The sequence below is a fragment of the Bombina bombina genome, chromosome 5 (genome assembly GCF_027579735.1).
Source record: "Bombina bombina isolate aBomBom1 chromosome 5, aBomBom1.pri, whole genome shotgun sequence".
Lineage (NCBI taxonomy): Eukaryota > Metazoa > Chordata > Amphibia > Anura > Bombinatoridae > Bombina > Bombina bombina.
This window is the reverse complement of record NC_069503.1, coordinates 738,019,026-738,039,073: the sequence shown is the minus strand read 5'-3', so window position 1 is coordinate 738,039,073 and position 20,048 is coordinate 738,019,026. Positions and strand designations below refer to the sequence as shown.

Below are 20,048 nucleotides of genomic sequence, written 5' to 3'. Positions count from 1 at the left end.
ATGCAAGGGGCTGTAAAATAAAACCTTGTTGAATAAACATTTTCTTAAGGTAACCCTCTAATTTTTTATCCATTGGATCTGAAAAAGCACAACTGTCCTCAACCGGGATAGTGGTACGCTTTGCTAAAGTAGAAACTGCTCCCTCCACCTTAGGGACAGTCTGCCATAAGTCCTGTGTAGTGGCATCTATTGGAAACATTTTTCTAAATATAGGAGGTGGGGAAAAGGGCACACCGGGCCTATCCCACTCCTTACTAATAATTTCTGTAAGCCTTTTAGGTATTGGAAAAACATCAGTACTCACCGGCACTGCATAGTATTTATCCAGCCTACACAATTTCTCTGGCACCGCAATTGTGTCACAGTCATTCAAAGCAGCTAATACCTCCCCAAGCAATACACGGAGGTTCTCAAGCTTAAATTTAAAATTAGAAATCTCTGAATCAGGTCTCCCCAAATCAAAGACGTCGCCCACAGACTGAAGCTCTCCGTCCTCAGGTTCTGCATATTGTGACGCAGTATCAGACATGGCTCTTACAGCATCTACGCGCTCTGTATCTCGTCTAACCCCAGAGCTATCGCGCTTGCCTCTCAATTCAGGCAATCTGGATAATACCTCTGACAGGGTATTATTCATGATTGCAGCCATGTCCTGCAAAGTAATCGCTATGGGCGTCCCTGATGTACTTGGCGCCATATTAGCGTGCGTCCCTTGAGCGGGAGGCGAAGGGTCCGACACGTGGGGAGAGTTAGTCGGCATAACTTCCCCCTCGACAGACCCCTCTGGTGACAATTCTTTTATAGATAAAGACTGATCTTTACTGTTTAAGGTGAAATCAATACATTTAGTACACATTCTCCTATGGGGCTCCACCATGGCTTTTAAACATAATGAACAAGTATCCTCTGTTTCAGACATGTTTGTACAGACTAGCAATGAGACTAGCAAGCTTGGAAAACACTTTAAAGCAAGTTAACAAGCAATATAAAAAACCTTACTGTGCCTTTAAGAGAAACAAATTTTGACAAAATTTGAAATAACAGTGAAAAAAGGCAGTTACACTAACAAAATTTTTACAGCGTATGTAACAAGTCAGCAGAGCATTGCACCCACTTGCAAATGGATGATTAACCCCTTAATAACAAAAACAGAATAATAAATGACAAAAACGTTTTTTTAAACACAGTCACAACAACTGCCACAGTCTACTGTGATTGTTACCCTCCTCAAACACGACTGTGAAGCCTTTTGAGTCCTTCAGAGATGTGCTGTATCATGCAGAGGGAAGCTGAATGTCTCTGTCAGTATTATTAGCTGCACAGAAAAGCACTAAAATAGGCCCTTCCCACTCATATTGCAACAGTCCATGAGCTAGTGACGTATGGGATATACATTCCTACCAGGAGGGGCAAAGTTTCCCAAACCTTAAAATGCCTATAAATACACCCCTCACCACACCCACAATTCAGTTTAACGAATAGCCAAGAAGTGGGGTGATAAGAAAAAAGTGCGAAAGCATATAAAATAAGGAATTGGAATAATTGTGCTTTATACAAAAAAATCATAACCACCACAAAAAAGGGCGGGCCTCATGGACTCTTGCTAATATGAAAGAAATGAATTTATCAGGTAAGTTCTTACATAAATTATGTTTTCTTTCATGTAATTAGCAAGAGTCCATGAGCTAGTGACGTATGGGATAATGACTACCCAAGATGTGGATCTTTCCACACAAGAGTCACTAGAGAGGGAGGGATAAAATAAAGACAGCCAATTCCTGCTGAAAATAATCCACACCCAAAATAAAGTTTAATGAAAAACATAAGCAGAAGATTCAAACTGAAACCGCTGCCTGAAGTACTTTTCTACCAAAAACTGCTTCAGAAAAAGAAAATACAACAAAATGGTAGAATTTGGTAAAAGTATGCAAAGAGGACCAAGTTGCCGCTTTGCAAATCTGATCAACCGAAGCTTCATTCCTAAACGCCCAGGAAGTAGAAACTGACCTAGTAGAATGAGCTGTAATCCTATGAGGGGGAGTCTTACCCGACTCAACATAGGCAAGATGAATTAAAGATTTCAACCAAGATGCCAAAGAAATGGCAGAAGTTTTCTGGCCTTTCTAAAAACCGGAAAAGATAACAAATAAACTAGAAGTCTTTTGGAAAGACTTAGTAGCTTCAACATAATATTTCAAAGCTCTAATAACATCCAAAGAATGCAACGATTTCTCCTTAGAATTCTTAGGATTAAGACATAATGAAGGAACCACAATGTCTCTACTAATGTTGTTGGAATTCACAACTTTAGGTAAAAATTCAAAAGAAGTTCGCAACACCGCCTTATCCTGATGAAAAATCAGAAAAGGAGACTCACAAGAAAGAGCAGATAATTCAGAAACTCTTCTGGCAGAAGAGATGGCCAAAAGGAACAAAACTTTCCAAGAAAGTAATTTAATATCCAATGAATGCATAGGTTCAAATGGAGGAGCTTGAAGAGCCCCCAGAACCAAATTCAAACTCCAAGGAGGAGAAATTGACATAATGACAGGCTTTATACGAACCAAAGCTTGTACAAAACAATGAATATCAGGAAGAATAGCAATCTTTCTGTGAAAAAGAACAGAAAGAGCAGAGATTTGACCTTTCAAGGAACTTGCGGACAAACCCTTATCTAAACCATCCTGAAGAAACTGTAATATTCTCGGTATTCTAAAAGAATGCCAAGAAAAATGATGAGAAAGACACCAAGAAATATAAGTCTTCCAGACTCTATAATATATCTCTCTGGATACAGATTTACGAGCCTGTAACATAGTATTAATCACAGAGTCAGAGAAACCTCTTTGACCAAGAATCAAGCGTTCAATCTCCATACCTTTAAATTTAAGGATTTCAGATCCTGATGGAAAAAAGGACCTTGAGACAAAAGGTCTGGTCTTAACGGAAGAGTCCACGGTTGGCAAGAGGCCATCCGGACAAGATCCGCATACCAAAACCTGTGAGGCCATGCCGGAGCTACCAGCAGAACAAACGAGCATTCCTTCAGAATCTTGGAGATTACTCTTGGAAGAAGAACTAGAGGCGGAAAGATATAGGCAGGATGATACTTCCAAGGAAGTGATAATGCATCCACTGCCTCCGCCTGAGGATCCCGGGATCTAGACAGATACCTGGGAAGTTTCTTGTTTAGATGAGAAGCCATCAGATCTATTTCTGGAAGTTCCCACATTTGAACAATCTGAAGAAATACCTCTGGGTGAAGAGACCATTCACCCGGATGCAACGTTTGGCGACTGAGATAATCCGCTTTCCAATTGTCCATACCTGGGATATGAACCGCAGAGATTAGACAGGAGCTGGATTCCGCCCAAACCAAAATTCGAGATACTTCTTTCATAGCCAGAGGACTGTGAGTCCCTCCTTGATGATTGATGTATGCCACAGTTGTGACATTGTCTATCTGAAAACAAATGAACAACTCTCTCTTCAGAAGAGGCCAAGACTGAAGAGCTCTGAAAATTGCACGGAGTTCCAAAATATTGATCGGAAATCTCACCTCCTGAGATTCCCAAACCCCTTGTGCCGTCAGATACCCCCACACAGCTCCCCAACCTGTAAGACTTGCATCTGTTGAGATTATAGTCCAGGTCGGAAGAACAAAGAAGCCCCCTGAACTAAACGATGGTGATCTGTCCACCATGTCAGAGAGTGTCGTAAAATCGGTTTAAAGATATTAATTGAGATATCTTTGAGTAATCCCTGCACCATTGGTTCAGCATACAGAGCTGAAGAGGTAGCATGTGAAAACGAGCAAATGAGATCGCATCTGATGCGGCAGTCCTAAGACCCAACATTTCCATGCATAAGGCTACCAAAGGGAATGATTGTGACTGAAGGTTTTGACAAGCTGATATCAATGTTAAACTTCTTCTTGTCTGACAAGGACAGAGTCATAGACACTGAATTTATCTAGAAACCTAAAAAGGTTACCCTTGTCTGAGGAATCAATGAACTGATTGGTAAATTGATCCTCCAACCATGAACTTGAAGAAACAACACAAGTCGATTCGTATGAGATTCTTCGAAATGAGAAGACTGAGCAAGTACCAAGATATCGTCCAAATAAGGAAATACCAAAACCCTATTCTCTGATTACAGAAAGAAGGGCACCGAGAACCTTTGAAAAAAATTCTTGGAACTGAGGCTAGGCCAAACGGTAGAGCCACAAAACTGGTAATGCTTGTCTAAAAAGAGAATCTCAGACACTAAAAGTGATCTGGATGAATCGGAATATGCAGATACACATCCTGTAAATCTATTGTAGACATATAATGCCCTTGCTAAACAAAAGGCAGGATAGTCCTACAGTAACCATCTTGAATGTTGGTATCCTAACATAACGATTCAATAATGATAGATCCGGAACTGGTCTGAAGGAATTGACCTTCTTTGGTACAATGAAGAGATAAAATAAAACCCCAGCCCCTGTTCCAGAACTGGAACTGGCATAAATACTCCAGCCAACTCTAGATCTGAAACACATTTCAGAAATGCTGAGCCTTTGCTGTGTTAACTGGGACACGGGAAAGAAAAGAATCTCTTAGCAGGAGGCCTTAACTGAAGCCAATTCTGTACCTTTCTGAAACAATGTTTCTGAAACCAGAGATTAAGAACGGAATTGATCCAAATTTCTTTGAAGAAAACGTAATCTGCCCCATACCAGCTGAGCTGGAATAAGGGCCGCACCTTCATAGGTACTTAGGAGCTGGCTATAGGTTTCTATAAGGCTTGGATATATTCCAAACTGGAAATAGTTTCCAAACTGATACCGCTCCTGAGGATGAAGGATCAGGCTTTTGTTCCTTGTTGTGAGGAAAGGAACGAAAATGATTATTTACCCTGGAAAGAAAAAGGAAAGCAAAGTTGACTTAGAAGACATGTCAGCATTCCAAGTTTAATCCATAAAGCTTTTCTAGCTAAAATAGCTAGAGACATATACCTGACATCAACTCTAATGATATCAAAAGATGGTATCACAATAAAATTATTAGCATGTTATAGAATAATAATAATGCTATAAAATTATGATCTGTTACTTGTTGCGCTAAAGCTTCTAACCAAAAAGTCGAAGCTGCAGCAACATCCGCTAAAAATATAGCAGGTCTAAGAAGATTACCTGAACATAAGTAAGCTTTTCTTAGAAAGGATTCAATTTTCCTATCTAAAGGATCCTTAAATGAAGTACTATCTGCCGTAGGAATAGTAGTACATTAGCAGGAGTAGAGACAGCCCCATAACCTTAGGGATTTTTGTCCCAAAAAACTCTAATCTGTCAGATGGCACAGGATATAATTTGCTTAAACGTCTAGAAGGAGTAAATAAATTACCCAAATTATTCCATTCCCTGGAAATTACTTCAGAAATAGCATCAGGGAGATAAAACACTTCTGGAATAACTACAGGAGATTTAAAAACCTTATTTAAACGTTTACATTTAGTATCAAGAGGACCAGAATCCTCTATTTCTAATGCAAATAACACTTCTTTAAGTAAAGAACGAATAAATTCCATCTTGAACAAATACAAAGATTTATCAGCATCAACCTCTGAGACAGAAACCTCTGAACCAGAAGAACCATTATCAGTATCAGAATGATGATGTTCTTTTAAAAATTCATCTGAAAAAAGAGAAGTTTTAAAAGACTTTTATGTATACTAGAAGGAGAAATAACAGACATAGCCTTCTTAATGGATTTAAAAAATAAAATCTCTTATGTTATCAGGAACACTCTGAAAATTAGATGTTGATGGAACAGCAACAGGTAATGTAACAGTACTAAAGGAAATTTTATCTGCATTAATAAGTTTGACATGACATGCAATACAAATAACAGCTGGAGAAACAGATACCAAAAGTTTATAGCAGATACACTTAGCTTGGTAGCTCCAGCACTGTGCAGTGATTTTCCTGAAGTATCTTCTGACTCAGTTGCAACGTGGAACATCTTGCAATATGTAAAAGAAAAAAACAACATATAAAGCAAAATTGATCAAATTCCTTAAATGACAGTTTCAGGAATGGGAAAAAATGCCAGTGAACAAGCTTCTAGCAACCAGAAGCAATAAATAATGAGACTTAAATAATGTGGAGACAAAAATGACGCCCATATTTTTTAGCGCCAAAAAAGACGCCCACATTATTTGGCGCCTAAATGCTTTTGGCGACAAAAATGACGCCACATCCGGAACTCCGACATTTTTGACGCAAAAAAACGTCAAAAAATGACGCAACTTCCGGCGACACGTATGACGCCGGAAACAGAAAAAAAAATTTTGCGCCAAAAAAGTCTGCGCCAAGAATGACGCAATAAAATGAAGCATTTTCTGCCCCCGCGAGCCTAACAGCCCACAGGGAAAAAGTCAAATTTTTTAAGGTAAGAAAAAATGATTGAAACAAATGCATTTATCCCAAATATGAAACTGACTGTCTGAAAAATAAGGAATGTTGAACATTCTGAGTCAAGGCAAATAAATGTTTGAATACATATATTTAGAACTTTATAAATAAAGTGCCCAACCATAGCTTAGAGTGTCACAGAAAATAAGATTTACTTACCCCAGGACACTCATCTACATGTTTGTAGAAAGCCAAACCAGTACTGAAACGAGAATCAGCAGAGGTAATGGTATATATAAGAGTATATCGTCGATCTGAAAAGGGAGGTAAGAGATGAATCTCTACGACCGATAACAGAGAACCTATGAAATAGACCCCGTAGAAGGAGATCACTGCATTCAAATAGGCAATACTCTCCTCACATCCCTCTGACATTCACTGCACGCTGAGAGGAAAACCGGGCTCCAACTTGCTGCGGAGCGCATATCAACGTAGAATCTAGCACAAACTTACTTCACCACCTCCATCGGAGGCAAAGTTTGTAAAAACTGAATTGTGGGTGTGGTGAGGGGTGTATTTATAGGCATTTTAAGGTTTGGGAAACTTTGCCCCTCCTGGTAGGAATGTATATCCCATACGTCACTAGCTCATGGACTCTTGCTAATTACATGAAAGAAATCAAACCAGCCATGTGGAAAAAAACTAGGCCCCAATAAGTTTTGTCACCAAACATATATAAAAACGATTAACATGCCAGCAAACGTTTTATATTACATTTTTATAAGAGTATGTATCTCTATTAATAAGCCTGATACCAGTCGCTATCACTGCATTTAAGGCTTAACTTACATTAATCCGGTATCAGCAGCATTTTTCTAGCAAATTCCATCCCTAGAAATATATTAACTGCACATACCTTATTGCAGGAAAACCTGCACGCCATTCCCTCTCTGAAGTTATCTCACTCCTCAGAATATGTGAGAACAGCCATGGATCTTAGTTACTTCTGCTAAGATCATAGAAATCACAGGCAGATTCTTCTTCTAATGCTGCCTGAGATGAAACAGTACACTCCGGTACCATTTAAAAATAACAAACTTTTGATTGAAGTTAAAAAACTAACTATAATACACCACTTTCCTCTTACTACGTCCATCTTTGTTGAGAGTTGCAAGAGAATGACTGGATATGACAGTGAGGGGAGGAGCTATATAGCAGCTCTGCTGTGGGTGATCCTCTTGCAACTTCCTGTTGGGAAGGAGAATATCCAACAAGTAATGGATGATCCGTGGACTGGATACACTTAAGAGAAATGTTATTTTAGTGTTTGCGATGCGGGAGGGCCTCGGTTTATTTGTTAATAGGTAGTTTATGGGTGTTAGTGTACTTTTTAGCACTTTAGTTAAGAGTTTTATGCTACGGCGTTGTAGTGTAAAACTCTTAACTACTGACTTTAAAATGCGGTACCAGTCTTAACAGGAGAGGGTGTACTGCTCACTTTTTGGCAGACTCGTAATACCGGCGTTATGCAAGTCACATTGAAAAAAAAGAGGATACGCAATTTACGTAAGTGGATTTGCGGTATTTCCAAGTCTGACCAAAAAAAGTGAACGGTACACCTGTACCTGTAAGACTCACAATACCAGCGGGCGTAAAAAAGCAGCGTTAGGACCTCTTAACTCTGCTTTTTAAACCTAACGCACAACTCGTAATCTAGCCAATTGTTTTTTAAACCAACAGACTAATGTTGTCCAAGACTATATAATATGTTTTGAATAATAGTGATAGAAAGGGGGTTTAATCAATCACTGTGGTTTTAGCTGCGGCTTTACAGTCGAAACGTGTCAGCCGTTTGTATTTTTAAATATCCCTGCTTTTTTCTGTACACCGCGGAGTTATAAATAAAAGTTACATTGTATACTAGTTACATTGTTATAGTTGCACTGTATAGCTGTTCACATGCTTCTTTTTTGTTGCCTGAACATTTTAGCAGAAAATTAGTACTCCAAAATAATAAGGTTCTAAAAAACAATCCAACCATACTTAAAGTTAGAAAGCGAACAGACCTTCAAGGTAGTAATAGCCTAAAATGCTGAGATATATTTCAATAATTGTCTTCATTTGTGCAAAAACTCTCCAGCTGACACTTGCACTACCCTCAAAAAACCAAATGGTACAGAAATAAGGCAGACCTGTAGATAAATGGTATATATAAGATGGGCACCACTGAATGTTCCTGGGGTTGTTGTTTTCCATACACATAATGCTGTATATGCCAATACACAAAAAGAAAGTGTACTAGCGCTAGCAGTGATGTTTCAAGAAAACAGTGATAGAGAACAAAATATAGAATCTAAAAAGATGAACACACTCTGTAAAGAAGGAAATAATAAAAAGTTAAATGCCCATGGGTAAAGGGGTAAGCCAACACTGTCCCCTACAGTGTGCTGATATCACCAAAAATGCCCAAAGGTGAAGGCAAAAAAGACACACACAAAAGTACTTTAGTTCCCAAATGGTATTCTGGTTGAATCTGCTTCAGCGGTGCTGCTCAAAAAATGAGGGAAGCGTTCGGCAACAAATCCCTTCTTGAAAGACTGTAGCAAGAGAAGAGAACAAACAGAGCGCACGCGCCACTCTAAGCGTAGATCATTTAATACCAGAAAACAGAGCGCATAAAAAATAACACAATGTTAAAACATTAAAAAGAATGTCCAAGGTTCATGAAGAACCTATTCCACCAGATAACTCTGTGCTGGTTCTGTAGCTAGTTCCTTATGACTCCTAGTCCGCTTGGTTCTGAGTCGGGTTCACTTGTTCAAAGGAACGACTGCAGAGTTCTTCAGGGTTCTCTGTGCTTTTTAATGTTTTAACATTGTGTTATTTTTATGCGCTCTGTTTTCTGACAATAAATTATCTATGCTTAGAGTGCCGCAAGCACTCTGTTCTCTCCTCTTGTATATGCAAATAGTATCAAATATAAGAGTGTGTAAAAAACAAATAGACATACAGTACACTGCATGCCTATGATACCGGCATAATAGGTATACAAGTAACTTCAGTGTGTTTATATTGGTGCCCAAAAAAAAACCCTCATCAAAATGCATCCTTCTTTGCAAAATGCATAGTAGGGCTGCAACTATTACTATCATATTAATCGACTAATCTAGTAAAAAAAAAAAAAAAAAAAAAAAAAACAACGTTTTCCTGTATTTCAAATAAAATCCACATACTGAGAGTTATAAATATAAAACTTCAGACTAAAACTTTACATTAACACAACTGTTTGTCCAATTTTAAAAAGCAGAGCACATTTTTACAATTAAGAGAAACAAAACCACAAACATTTTGAAAAGAGTTTGCACTAGAAAGAGGTATACTGTCACTGTTTATAACACTTATTTATTCTTTCAGAAACTTTGCACTGAAATGCAAAAATGTCAATATGTTCACATGCTCCTTGCTGAGGTTGGCTCAATTTCTGCAAGCTATTATGCCTGCAGCAGAGAAGAGACACTCAGATGGTGTTGAGATGCCCGAGATGCATAAGTAGGGTTTTGCCAATTTTGCGAATGTAGGATATCTGTTAGCTCCTCCTTGGCAAGGGACCTCTCAAAGTAAGCCTGGACTTCATTCTAACAAAATATCATACAATTCTATATGCAATGGTAAATAACTAGCTATAAGGTTAGGGAAAATATATCTAGTACGCTCTTAAAATAACAAATATATACTTATATATGTTGAATCTTGTACAAAAAAACTAATTAATCGCAGACCAACTAATCAATAATGAGATTCATTTACAACTATTTTCATAAACGATTATTATTGAATGCATTGATTAGTTGTTGCAGCTCTAAAGCACAGAATGTGCCCAAATACACCAAATAAAACAGCTCAGGTGGTCTGTAAAAAAAATATTGCATATGGTTGAATCTTTTTTTTTTTTTTTTTTTAACAGAATACCTAAATTGACACTTAAAAATCTGAATCCACAAAAAACAGAATTTATGCTTACCTGATAAATTACTTTCTCCAACGGTGTGTCCGGTCCACGGCGTCATCCTTACTTGTGGGATATTCTCTTCCCCAACAGGAAATGGCAAAGAGCCCAGCAAAGCTGGTCACATGATCCCTCCTAGGCTCCGCCTTCCCCAGTCATTCGACCGACGTAAAGGAGGAATATGCATAGGAGAAATCATATGATACCGTGGTGACTGTAGTTAGAGAAAATAATTCATCAGACCTGATTAAAAAACCAGGGCGGGCCGTGGACCGGACACACCGTTGGAGAAAGTAATTTATCAGGTAAGCATAAATTCTGTTTTCTCCAACATAGGTGTGTCCGGTCCACGGCGTCATCCTTACTTGTGGGAACCAATACCAAAGCTTTAGGACACGGATGATGGGAGGGAGCAAATCAGGTCACCTAGATGGAAGGCACCACGGCTTGCAAAACCTTTCTCCCAAAAATAGCCTCAGAAGAAGCAAAAGTATCAAATTTGTAAAATTTGGTAAAAGTGTGCAGTGAAGACCAAGTCGCTGCCTTACATATCTGATCAACAGAAGCCTCGTTCTTGAAGGCCCATGTGGAAGCCACAGCCCTAGTGGAGTGAGCTGTGATTCTTTCAGGAGGCTGCCGTCCGGCAGTCTCATAAGCCAATCGGATGATGCTTTTAAGCCAAAAAGAGAGAGAGGTAGAAGTTGCTCTTTGACCTCTCCTTTTACCAGAATAAACAACAAACAAGGAAGATGTTTGTCTGAAATCCTTTGTAGCCTCTAAATAGAATTTTAGAGCACGAACTACATCCAAATTGTGCAACAAACGTTCCTTCTTTGAAACTGGATTCGGACACAAAGAAGGCACAACTATCTCCTGGTTAATATTTTTGTTAGAAACAACTTTCGGAAGAAAACCAGGTTTAGTACGCAAAACCACCTTATCTGCATGGAACACCAGATAAGGAGGAGAACACTGCAGAGCAGATAACTCTGAAACTCTTCTAGCAGAAGAAATTGCAACCAAAAACAAAACTTTCCAAGATAATAACTTAATATCTACAGAATGTAAGGGTTCAAACGGAACCCCTTGAAGAACTGAAAGAACTAAATTGAGACTCCAAGGAGGAGTCAAAGGTTTGTAAACAGGCTTGATTCTAACCAGAGCCTGAACAAAAGCTTGAACATCTAGCACAGCCGCCAGCTTTTTGTGAAGTAAAACAGATAAAGCAGAAATCTGTCCCTTCAAAGAACTTGCAGATAATCCTTTCTCCAAACCCTCTTGTAGAAAGGATAGAATCTTAGGAATTTTTATCCTGTTCCATGGGAATCCTTTCGATTCGCACCAACAGATATATTTCTTCCATACTTTATGGTAAATTTTTCTAGTTACAGGCTTTCTAGCCTGAATAAGAGTATCAATGACAGAATCTGAGAACCCACGCTTTGATAAAATCAAGCGTTCAATCTCCAAGCAGTCAGTTGGAGTGAGGCCAGATTCGGATGTTCGAACGGACCTTGAACAAGAAGGTCCCGTCTCAAAGGTAGCTTCCATGGTGAAGCCGATGACATATTCACCAGGTCTGCATACCAAGTTCTGCGTGGCCACGCCGGAGCTATCAAGATCACCGAAGCCCTCTCCTGATTGATCCTGGCTACCAGCCTGGGAATGAGAGGAAACGGTGGGAATACATAAGCTAGGTTGAAGGTCCAGGGCGCTACTAGTGCATCTACTAGAGTCGCCTTGGGATCCCTGGATCTGGACCCGTAGCAAGGAACCTTGAAGTTCTGACGAGACGCCATCAGATCCATGTCTGGAATGCCCCATAATTGAGTTATGTGGGCAAAGATTTCCGGATGGAGTTCCCACTCCCCCGGATGAAATGTCTGACGACTCAGAAAATCCGCTTCCCAATTTTCCACTCCTGGGATGTGGATTGCAGACAAGTGGCAGGAGTGAATATCCGCCCATTGAATTACTTTTAAACACCAAAAAACTCTTAGCCATCTCCGTGGAGATGTTGCCTGTGCAACGGCAAAGAGAATGACTGGGGAAGGCGGAGCCTAGGAGGGATCATGTGACCAGCTTTGCTGGGCTCTTTGCCATTTCCTGTTGGGGAAGAGAATATCCCACAAGTAAGGATGACGCCGTGGACCGGACACACCTATGTTGGAGAAATGCAAGACAGTAATTTAACCCTTTCATCAGACTCAAACCAAAAATATTTAAATCAGCTTGAATAAGAGTGAATCAGAAGTGATATGGGGAAATGCATTATATAAACAGGTTATTCTTTTTGTAAGTTAAAATAAAATATATCTATTTTCTGGTAATAACAATAGTATTATTATTTATTCTAATCTGAAAGAGGAGATTGACAGCAAAATTGTTATATTGACTCCCGCTGCTTTGACCTATATTTGTGTATAACTAGATATACATTTCTGTTGTAGCTAAGCAATCTAAAACATTTCATATTTTTTTGGGATAAACGTCTGAGATCTTTAGGATTTATTTAGTGCAGAACCACAAATCTCTTAGAAAGGCCAGCAACCAAACTGAAATAATTTTAACTTAAATCAGTATTACAAATCAGTGTTAAAAAGCTCATGAAATCATTTAAGATTTGTCACAGTAAAAATTGAAACCTTAACAAATTGTTGACACTTAATTGGTTGGAGATTTCACTTGCAGTCCTGCACTGTAGAAACTATATTTACCACAAATGGTGGAACTTAAGAATTACAATTTATAGAGATAAATAAATCCTGTTGATGCTACATATTTTTACAAAGAAAATATAATACTAATATAGGGATAGAAGTAGCAATTAAAATGGGAAACAGTGCAAAAAAATTTGTGTTCTTTTGAAATGCACTATTTAGTGTCCCACATGCATTTTTGTCCCCTCTTAATAAGTTGAGCAGCAGAGTAGTGTCTGGAAAAAAATGAAATTGAATTCTTAGGCAGCACTGAATATTTTATGAGAAAATTTGAAAGAAGCTTACCCTGTATTGATGGAAATGATTTCTATCAGTGGGTTCTTCCTAATCTTTGGCAAATTCAATCGAGCTCCCCCCAACCGTTTTCCATTATCCTTTTTCTGACCCAGTAGTCGCACAGAGTGACCTTCAAATGAAGCACATAAATACACAAACACAAGTCAAGCCACTTTAGCATAATTCATTTTGCTCAGGTATATTAATGGCAGCATTTAAATATTTAAGGCAGACATTAACATTGAGTAATATTAATAAATAGAAGAAGATAAAGCAAGAAATGATAAGTATATATAGACAAGCGGCATTTTCTGCCATGACATCTCAGAACACAGCAGATTCTTCCTTGGGAGATTATATATATATATATATATATATATATATATATATATAAACATTTATGCTTATCTGATAAATGTCTTTCTTTCCAGACATGGAGAACACATGACGTCATTCCGATTACTGGAGGGATATTCAACTCCTGGCCAGCAGGAGGAGGCAAAGACCACCCCAGTGTAACTGTCTTACCTATAACCCTCAGTCATTCAGCCGAAGGAAATGTGAGGTTTACACAAAAAACCTGCCAAATTATAATTAAAAAAAGCGTGCGGGGTTGTGGACTCTCCATGTCCTGAAAGAAAGAAATTTATCAGGTAAGCATAATTTTTGTTTTCTTTCCTAGGACATGGAGGGTCCACAACGTCATTCCAATTACTAGTGGGAAGGTTTAAACACAGGCCTGATTCTAACCAGGGCCTGTACAAAGGCTTGAACATCTGGTAGGTTTGCCAGACGTTTGTGCAAAAGAATAGATAACGCAGAAATCTGAACCTTTAGAGTACTGACCGATAAACCCTTATCCAGTCCATCCTGAAAAAAAGAAAAAATCTGGGGAATCCTCACCCGGCTCCAGGAGAACCCCTTAGATTCACACTAAGAAAGATATTTACGCCATATCTTATGGTAAATCTTGTGAGTAACCGGTTTTCAAGCCTGAATCATAGTTTTAATGACCGCTTCAGAAAAACCTAGTTTAGACAGAACTAGGCGTTCAATCTCCAAGCAGTTAGCTTCAGAGAATCTAGGTTTGGATGGAGGAAAGGACCCTAAAGTAGAAGGTATTTCCTCTGAGGTAACCTCCAAGGAGGTAGAGATGACATTGTTACTATATCCGTTAACTAGATCCTGTGAGGCCATGCAGGAGTTATTAGTATCACCAATGCTTTCTCCTGTTTGATACGAGCAATAACTCGTGGGAGGAGCCTGAGGATCTCTTGAACTTGAACCGTACTTTGGAACCTTGGCGTTTTGGCAAACCTCAGAAAGGCAAACCTCAGATGCTGATGGTGTTCCCTGTGAATGGGAACGTGAAGGTATGCGTAATTCAGGTCTATAATCGTCATAAACTGACCATACTGTACTAAAGGAAGAAGGGAACAAATAGTTTCCATCTTGAAGGATGGAACCCTGAAGAATTTGTTGAGACACTTGAAGACTAGAATGGGCCGAAAAGTTCCCTCCTTTCTGGGAACCAGAAATAGATTTGAATAGAATCCTAGACCCTGTTTTGCTAGAGGGACAGGAACAATAACCCTCAGAGAGTATAGGTCTTTAACACAGTTTAAAGGAACAGTCTAGTCCAAAATAAATTTTCATGATTCAGATAGGGCATGTAATTTTAAACAATTTTCCAATTTACTTTTATCACCATTTTTTTTGTTCTCTTGGTATTCTTAGTTGAAAGCTAAACCTAGGAGATTCATATGCTAATTTCTAAGCCCTTGAAGGCAGCCTCAGGGCATTTTGACAGTTTTTCACCACTAGAGGGTGTTAGTTCATGTGTGTGATATAGATAACACTGTCACACACGTGGAATTCCTATGTGCCAGCACTGATGGGTTAAAATGCAAGTCGGTCAAAAGAACTGAAATAAGGGGGCAGTTTGTAAAGGCTTAGAAACAAGATAATCACAGAGGTAAAAAGTGTATTTATATAACTGTGTTGGATATGCAAAACTAGGGAATGGTTAATAAAGGGTTTATCTATCTTTTAAAACAATACAAATTCTGGGGGTAGACTGACCCTTTAAGAAAGCCTCCTTTATTTGGTTTGAGGATTGTCTTGAAAGAAGAAATCTGCCATTGGGAGGGCAAAACTTGAATCTCATTCTGTAACCCTGTGATACTATGTCCACCGTCCAAGAGTCTGGGACATTGAGTATCCAGGCTTGACGAGAAAGAGAAAGCCTGCCCCCCACCTGATCCATACTAGAACCGGGGGCGGAACCTTCAAGCTGATTTAGAGACAGCAGAAGGCTTATAGTTTTGTTTTCCCTTGTTCCAGGGCTGGTTGGATTTACAAGAAGATCTGGGTTAATCTGGTTTTGAAGAGGACGACGTTTGTCCCTTAAAGTTATGAAAGGAGCAAAAATTAGAAGTCTGACGACCTCTAGGTCTATTTGTCTTGCCCTGAGGTAGGAAAGATACCTTTCCACCTGCAATCTCTGAAATTATCTCTGCCAGACCAGGTCCTAACAGAGTATTTCCCTTGTAAGTTAAAGCCAAAAGCTTGGCCTTAGAAGAGACATCGGCCAAACCAAGATTTTAACCAGAAACCCTGCAAGCTAGTACCGTGAAGCTAGACATATTAGCTCCCAGACAAATTATCGGCATATTGGCATCACAGATAAAAGTATTGGCCAATTTGAGAGCTTTGCTCCTATCTTGGATCTCGTCTACTGTAGTTTCCTATGTAATAAGATCAGATGATGCATCACATCAATAAGATGCAGCTCCTGCAACCGTAGTGATACTCGCTGCTGTTTGCAACTGTAACCCTAGATGGATATAGATCTTTTTTTAAGTAAGCCTCTAGCTTCTTGTCCATTGGGTCCTTAAAAGAGCAACTATCCTCTATAGGAATGGTAGTTCTCTTAGCAAGAGTAGAAATAGCTCCTTCTACTTTAGGAAGAGTGCGTCATGAGTCACGAATACAGTCAGCAACAGGAAACATCTTCTTAAAATATGGAAAGGAGAAAAAGGAACCCCTGGCTTATCCCATTCCTGAGCAATAATTTCAGACATCTTTCTTGGGACAGGAAAAACCTCCTCAAAAGATGGAGAATCAAACTATCCAATTTAGAAGACTTTGTGGGGTTGACAGAAACTGAAAGTTCAGAGTCGTCTGAAGTAGGTAAAACCTCCTTCAATAATAACCAGAGGTGTTCCTGCTTAAAACTAAAATTAACCTTTTCAGTTTCTGAAGATTTTTCTGCTAAAGTGTCAGAGTCTCAGATTTCACCGTCAGAAGCTACTGAAGTATGCTCCTCATCAGACATCTGAGAAAGATTGGCTAATGCAGTCCTAGAGTCAGAAGCCTTACTATGAGGCAGATGTCTAGATTTTCTCTTATGCTTACCCGAGGAAGGGAAAGCTGACAAAAACGCTGTTACTGAAGAAGAAATCTGAACGGCAAAATCCCCAGGTAAATAAACACCCCCATGCGGTTGAGAGGACACAGAAGGCACAGTATGAGAAACAACTAAGGCTTGGGACGTTTGAGGAGAAAGCTGAGGCATGTCACGCACAGCATTATCCTGAAAGACAGCTGGCTCAGAAAAAAAAATATTTACCAAATAATACAGGGCGGTAGCTAGTTAATAAAAAACCTTGGTTGCCTGAGGCTCCTACCAGCCAAGAGGAACACCCCACTAACAAGAGGGGGGAAAAAATGGAACTCCTAGTAGAGATTTATTATCCTCGTAGACGATCCGGAAAGAAGATAGAGTTGGGAGTCTATACAGTTGGACCGCCGAGTATAAAACATCTAGCTGTAAGCTCTGCTCAGAAGAAACAGATTGTTATCAATCTCAACTGCACTTACCTTAGATCCTTTTGCATTCAAGATGCTGATCCTTAGGTGTGGCAGGTACAACACTCCCTGTCATGGACCTGTAGGAAAAGAAAGTACAGAGAAAACAACTCTGGCTTTCCACAAAGGGGTAACAAAGCAAAGACGTCCTTGCTGTCTTTTAACTGCTAAAAGCCACCACTACTCTTACTAAAGAAATTTACATGGACATAGCTAGACCCCAATCCTTGCTTGCAGGTAAAAGTACCCTTAAAAGGATTAAATTCTTCAGACACCAACTTCGCACAAACTCCATTGACAGAGGCAAAGAGAATGACTGGGGGTTATGGGTAAGACAGATAATATTAACAGCTTTGCTGGGGTGTTCTTTGCCTCCTCCTGCTGGCCAGGAGTTCAATATCCCACTAGTAATTAAAATGACATTGTGGACTCTTCATGTCATAGGAAAAATATATATATCCACTCTCGGGCTCAGTACAGTAGTGTTGGATCGATTTTTTTTTTTTTTAAATGACATGTAATAAGAAATCAGAGCATGTCATTTTTCGACAAATATGGCCCTGTAAGTAATGAGTGTCTCTCTCTGCATCGGTATATGCCTATGCAATTTTAAGAAATTTAAACCTTGGCTAACAGAGCTAGCCAGCTTATACCAGAAAAAAATGTTATTTATTGCATTTATTTTTGGAAATGACTTCAGTTCTGTGCACACACAGCAGCACTTCGGTCTCTCCCCTTTTACAAAATAATAAACCATAAGAGCACACCCCATATAGCACATCTAATTTTGTATGGGAAGTAAATACATGAACAAACAAATTAACACCAAAAAAATTGATAATTCTAAATTCATATTTGTCATGAAGGCCTCAAAAACAAACTTGCAAATCTGTCTAAGCAATAACCACTGATAACATGAGTGAATTCATATGATTTTATACAGTCGAAACAGGAGGATACAATTGTAATTCTGCCAAGAAACAAAATATGCTATTTTCCTTGCCTGCAAGACGTTCACATAATTTTAGCTTACTTTTTCATCCACGCAATATAATGGTTAGCAGAACATCAACCAATCACATGACCATAACTAAAGATAATACCAAAGTGCAAAAACACAGCAGCACCACTTACTATGTCCAAAACATATTTTATTCCATATCAAGAAAGGGAGCAAATAGCAGGTAAAAAGAACAACGTTTCAGGTTAAACACCCTTGGATGGACATGAATAAGGGTGTTTGACCGAAACGTTGTTCTTTTTACCTGCTATTTGCTCCCTTTCTTGATATGGAATAAAAGTAGTTTTGGACATAATAACTGGTGCTGCTGTGTTTTTGCACTTTTGCAAGTGAAAGTTAGTGAGTGAATGTTGAGAGAGAGAGAGAGAGAGAGAGAGAGAGAGAGAGAGAGGGGGTAAAAAGAGAGATTAACCCCTTAATGACCACAGCACTTTTCCATTTTCTGTCAGTTTGGGACCAAGGCTATTTTTACATTTTTGCGGTGTTTGTGTTTAGCTGTAATTTTCCTCTTACTCGTTTACTGTACCCACACATATTATATACCGTTTTTCTCGCCATTAAATTGACTTTCTCAAGATACCATTATTTTCATCATATCTTTTAAATTACTATAAAAATTTTTTATAAAATATGAGGAAAAAATGAAAAAAAAAACACTTTTTCTTACTTTGACCCCAAAATCTGTTGCACATCTACAACCACCAAAAAACACCCATGCTTAATAGTTTTTAAATTTTGTCCTGAGTTTAGAAATACCAAATATTTACATGTTCTTTGCTTTTTTTGGAAGTTATAGGGCCATAAATACAAGTAGCACTTTGCTATTTCCAAACAACTTTTTTTCAAAATTAGCGCTAGTTACATTGGAACACTGATATCTGTCAGGAATCCCTGAATATCCCTTGACATGTATATATATATTTTTAGAAGACATCCCAAAGTATTGATCTAGGCCGATTTTGGTATATTTCATGCCACCATTTCACTGCCAAATGCGATCAAATAAAAAAAATCGTTCACATTTCCACAAATTTTTTCACAAACTTTAGGTTTCTCACTGAAATTATTTACAAACAGCTTGTGCAATTATGGCATAAATGGTTGTAAATTTTTCTCTGGGATCCCCTTTGTTCAGAAATAGCAGACATATATGGCTTTGGCGTTGCTTTTTGGTAATTAGCAGGCTGCTAAATGCCACTGCGCACCACACGTGTATTATGCCCAGCAGTGAAGGGGTTAATCAGGGAGCATGTAGGGAGCTTTTTGGGGTATTTTAGCTTTAGTGTAGTAGACAACCCAAAGTATGGATCTAGGCCCATTTTGGTATATTTCATGCCACCATTTCACCGCCAAATGCGATCAAATAAAAAAAAAATAGTCAACTTTTTCACAAACTTTAGGTTTCTCACTGAAATTATTTACAAACAGTTTGTGCAATTATGGCAAAATTGGTTGCAAATGCTTCTCTGGGATCCTCTTTGTTCAGAAATAGACATATGGCTTTGGGTTTGCTTTATGGTAATTAGGAGGCGGCTAAATGACGCTGTGCATCACATGTGTATTATGGCTAGCAGTGAAGGGGTTAATTAGGGAGCTTGTAGGGAGCTTGCAGGGTTAATTTTAGCTTTAGTGTAGAGATCAGTCTCCCACCTGACACATCACACCCCCTGATCCCTCCCAAACAGCTCCTTTCCCTCGACCACCCTACTATTGTCCCCGCCATCTTAAGTATCATGGCAGACACAGTTCTGCCAG

The 20,048-nt window shown here is 38.9% G+C and overlaps 1 protein-coding gene across 1 annotated transcript in view; it reads right to left on the bottom strand.

The window, feature by feature from the left end:
• Positions 1-20,048, bottom strand: part of CDKAL1 (CDK5 regulatory subunit associated protein 1 like 1) — a 2,417,072-nt gene that overhangs the window by 1,506,402 nt on the left and 890,622 nt on the right. The window contains exon 8 of the mRNA XM_053714792.1: positions 13,412-13,532. Coding sequence (XP_053570767.1) covers positions 13,412-13,532 — 121 coding nt within the window. The remainder of the gene's footprint in view (positions 1-13,411; positions 13,533-20,048) is intronic.